The 4,011-nt window shown below is 38.6% G+C and overlaps 1 protein-coding gene across 1 annotated transcript; it reads right to left on the minus strand.

Annotated features, from left to right (window-relative positions):
* Positions 1 to 1,250: 1,250 nt before the first annotated feature.
* Positions 1,251 to 2,879, minus strand: LOC115445648 (phospholipase A1). The gene is made up of 2 exons (XM_030172001.2): positions 2,515 to 2,879; positions 1,251 to 2,399 (listed from the first exon to the last, which is right to left on the minus strand). The coding sequence occupies exons 1-2, from the start codon at positions 2,654 to 2,656 to the stop codon at positions 1,450 to 1,452; spliced, it is 1,092 nt and encodes a 363-aa protein (XP_030027861.2). The 5' UTR covers positions 2,657 to 2,879; the 3' UTR covers positions 1,251 to 1,449.
* Between the last annotated feature and the right edge of the window lie 1,132 nt (positions 2,880 to 4,011).

Genomic DNA, 4,011 nt, shown 5'->3' on the forward strand with positions numbered 1-4,011 from the left:
ATGAAGCATATTTTCGTGGTAATAATTATGTGTCTCAAATACAACGAAATATGCTTATGCAATTTGTTTTTCTCAAGTACACCTTGTAAGGTGTACTTGAGATATAAGAAAACCTTATAATGAATACTATATTTGTTCATTTATTATGATAGTAACGATTATAATTAATAACAAGAAGTAGGTGTGCAGCTGTGGAAATAAACGAAGATTATCCATTTGGACACCCTTTTGACAAAGACTTAAATGTCAACAATCATATTATTATCTTTGCAAGTGTTAATGGCTTCTAGAGAATGGTGGGTGTGCAGACTTATTGCGTGGCCGTACTCAAGGAAATCTAGAAAACACAGCCCCCTTCACAAATAGTTTCTAAGTATACTTTCAAAATATTTATCCCTAATTGATTAATGACGAATTGATTTCATTTTGTCCCACAAAACTATGCTTCGTCGTAAATGTACACAGATTTAGTCCCCCAACAAAACTCCTTGATACGTTCATGAATAGTGAGGTGGTAGATAGTTATCTCCGTTGTGTGGAGCGCATGACCGTCGTCATTTTACCAGTTAGACGCCAGCACCGGTAACTACGAGTCTCCGTTTCCACATTCACACCTCTCAGTTTAAACGTTGGTTTAATCGTGTACTTGTTGAATGTAATGACCCATAATACCCACGCACAATCTGTTTCAAATGTTTTTCATATTTCTTTAACATTCTTATCTCATAATATAATTGAATCCCCGAAGCAACATTGTACATTTTATTAAATGTTAATATTATACAAAGCATCCAATAACAGGGCAGCGATAAAATTAGCCTCTCATTACTGTGAAGTGGAACGATTGTTTGCCAACCATGAGACGAATAAAATTTTAAGTCGGATTACGCTGTTCCGCGATGTCAATAACGCTTTACATTCGTCGCAGAATTTCAAGAGATCTTGTGAAACGATTACGTAAATCTGAGCCTCTCGTTTGTTTCTAGCAAATCTATAAAAACACAATTTACAAAAAATGACCTTCAGTGCCGCCTTAGTCCTTAAATGCTTATTAAGATTTTGGAAAGTTGTCACTGGTTGAAATCACAAATTTAATTTAAATTCGCAAACCAAATTTAAACGCAGTTGTAATATTTTAATAAGCTTCTACGCTTGTGTATTATGAAATTTTAATCTTTTATGAAACTAAAAATTTCTAAACATATATTTTTTTAAATATTAAATAAAGTAGGTATTAATAAACAACACAGTAGAGGGGCAAGCAAATCGGTCCCCATATATTACAACTACGACCAAACGGTCATAACAACACCCAGACCATTTATTTAAGTATCATACACAGCATTGCACCACACGACGCTCGAATATTGTACTTATTGCACTAAAATGCAATATTATTATTATACACATTCATCATAAATATGGCAACTAAAATAAAAATTATTAAAATTACGGTATATTTAAAGTCCTTGTAAACCAATCATCAACACTTGAATCCGAATTTTTAGTACCATCCATACCGAGGCCATAAGGAGGCCGTCCCATAGTCCGCAAATAATACTCTCCTCTGGTGGTCGTTGAGGATCCATAACCCATCACTGCATACGTATCTTTTTCACACGCATTTGCTTGGAAATGTTTCCAACTTTGACAACGAATTCCCACAAAGGATTTCGGGGTCATAACACTCTCTGTATAAACTTCAGCAGCCCGTAAATGGCTGCATGATGGCATAAAGCAGCCAGGCTGGTTCGGACCCCCACCATTTATATAAAAATCGGCGTGGCCGAGCGACTCGATTATTCCTTGAACGAGTCGATTTGAATGCACAACATCGACATACTTGGCGTCAGTTTTGTCTAACCGTTGATCGCTGTATGCATGAGAAAAGCACGGTCCCGCTGGATCGAGGCCAGTGATGCGACCTAAACTGTGGCCTTTATACTGTCGGAAATATTTGCCGGCCCATCCGGCGACGTGTGCACCTAGGCTAATACCCAATAGATGAAAATCTTCAGCATTAGCTCCAAAATTTTCTAAGTTAGCTAGTAAATTGGCTAATCTCTTACCCATTAGACGGGTATTATGCACGCATGTCATATATCTTTTATTCATGATTTCTTCCGCATCCAATAATAATACATTGAAAATGTTCTTTTCATTATACGCCTTGGCCAATTCTATGGGCACCGCTGATTGTGAATGATCTTTATATCCGTGGATAATAATCTTGGTTTGTTTTGAAATATCAAACATTCTGGGTTTTGTTAAATTTACGTATGCTTCATTGATAGGAAACATTTTCATCGAATTGCCGTCCAACTGAACAATTTTTAACGTTTTTATCAAATAATTTTGATCCGTCATAGTATTGTAGCTCAAGTCTATGAGTGCTCTACCTGTAAACGTACAAACAAATGTTAAAACTGCGGTGTGATAAATGAACGCGCACAAGCACAATCACAAGCATGTATTATTAGCACATAATATTGGAGGCAAAGGACGTCCACTCACATGCACCTGACAGTCGCGCATAGACTGTCTCGGCGAAGGTGAGGTCAGCGTCGGCGCGGCGCACTCTCGCCGTCGCCGCTAGTGCCGAGGCCTGCAGGAACACCGCAACCACTATCGGCACTACGACAGTATGGTGGTGCATGGCCCGAGCCCTCCACCGCTAACACGGTCACTGTGTCACTGTCCGCAAAGAGAGAAAGGTCCGTCTCAAGCAGCCGACTTACAAGGGGCAACCGGTGGAGGGGGCTACTTGCTCTGACTTACGTACGCCGCACTGCTTGTCAGAAGGCCACTGACCGCTTTACTCTACTTTTTATCAATAAACACCAAGCGATTATTAAATACTGCTCCTACACGTCACTGTTGCGAAACGCGTTAAAATTGAATGCGGGATTAATTCAAACTCAACAAGTTAAGTATACACTCGCGTTGCCTGCACACTATGTTAGATTTAACTTCGTCTGTTATGTATTTAATTGATATCTTGGTGTGTTGTAGCTAATTGAGTTGAACAAATTAAGGCTTATGCGTTTGAAATTAACCTACATCGATATTATTTATTGTTTGATTTATTTGTGAAGTAAAATACTATAATACTAATTCCTACCTCATATAAAAACGGACAGGTGCGAGTTGGACTCGTGCACCAAAGGCTCCATACAAATTTGTATATATATTCGACAAACTTAATTTGCGTTCGATCTCTAGACACTGTAACCCACGGTACATAATGAGTTTGTTATAGTAAACTTATTTTATTTTGTTATTAAAGTAAATATTTACGGTTTTTAGATTTTTCTTTGTAAGTTTTGTAAGACATTGCATTTTATGATTCTAAGTCAACGGGAAATATCTGTACTGTAGGTTTTGATTTTTCTGTGAAATCGCAAAAAATGCGACATACACAGTCATATATTGTGATCGCGTTGACTTACAAGTTTGATTTTTTCACAAGTGAAAGACACTGTGAGTCCGAGTATTTGAAATATATTTGTACTGGAAATCTTTACACGTTTCTAACAAAATAACTCTTGACAAAGAGACGGAGAACAAAATGACCCTGTAAGGGTTCCTTTTGAAGTACGTAACCAGAAAAGAGAAAGTTTTTGAGGATATTACGGTGTTTAAATGTTTATTAGAAGTAGACACAGCGACTGCTCGACAAATAAATACACACACACAGCATCACGCAGTCATCCCCGAACGGGTATGCAGAGACACAACCAGGACACCCACTTTTCGCCAAGTGTGTTCCGTCCCATGATGTGATAGGGGCTAGCCTCTCGCCATATCCAGCTCAAATTCCAGTCTCCAGGCTGATACTGAGCAGAAAAACCCAAATCACTTAATCACTTTACCCGACCCGAGATTCGATCCTAGGACCTCAGAGCGCTGTTATACCGCGCATGCAGTACAACTATGCCACCGAGCCAGTCATAAATATACAGTAGTACGTTTTATTCCAGAAAGGCCTTACAAACAGGCGAAGCCGCGAGC

Source organism: Manduca sexta, chromosome 19, assembly GCF_014839805.1.
Source record: "Manduca sexta isolate Smith_Timp_Sample1 chromosome 19, JHU_Msex_v1.0, whole genome shotgun sequence".
Lineage (NCBI taxonomy): Eukaryota > Metazoa > Arthropoda > Insecta > Lepidoptera > Sphingidae > Manduca > Manduca sexta.

Coding starts and splice junctions, on each gene's coding strand:
- LOC115445648 (XM_030172001.2), bottom strand. CDS start 2,656: ATGCACCACCATACTGTCGTAGTGCCGATAGTGGTTGCGGTGTTCCTG. Junction 2,400..2,514: donor TGCGCGACTGTCAGGTGCAT/GTGAGTGGACGT, acceptor GTACGTTTACAG/GTAGAGCACTCATAGACTTG.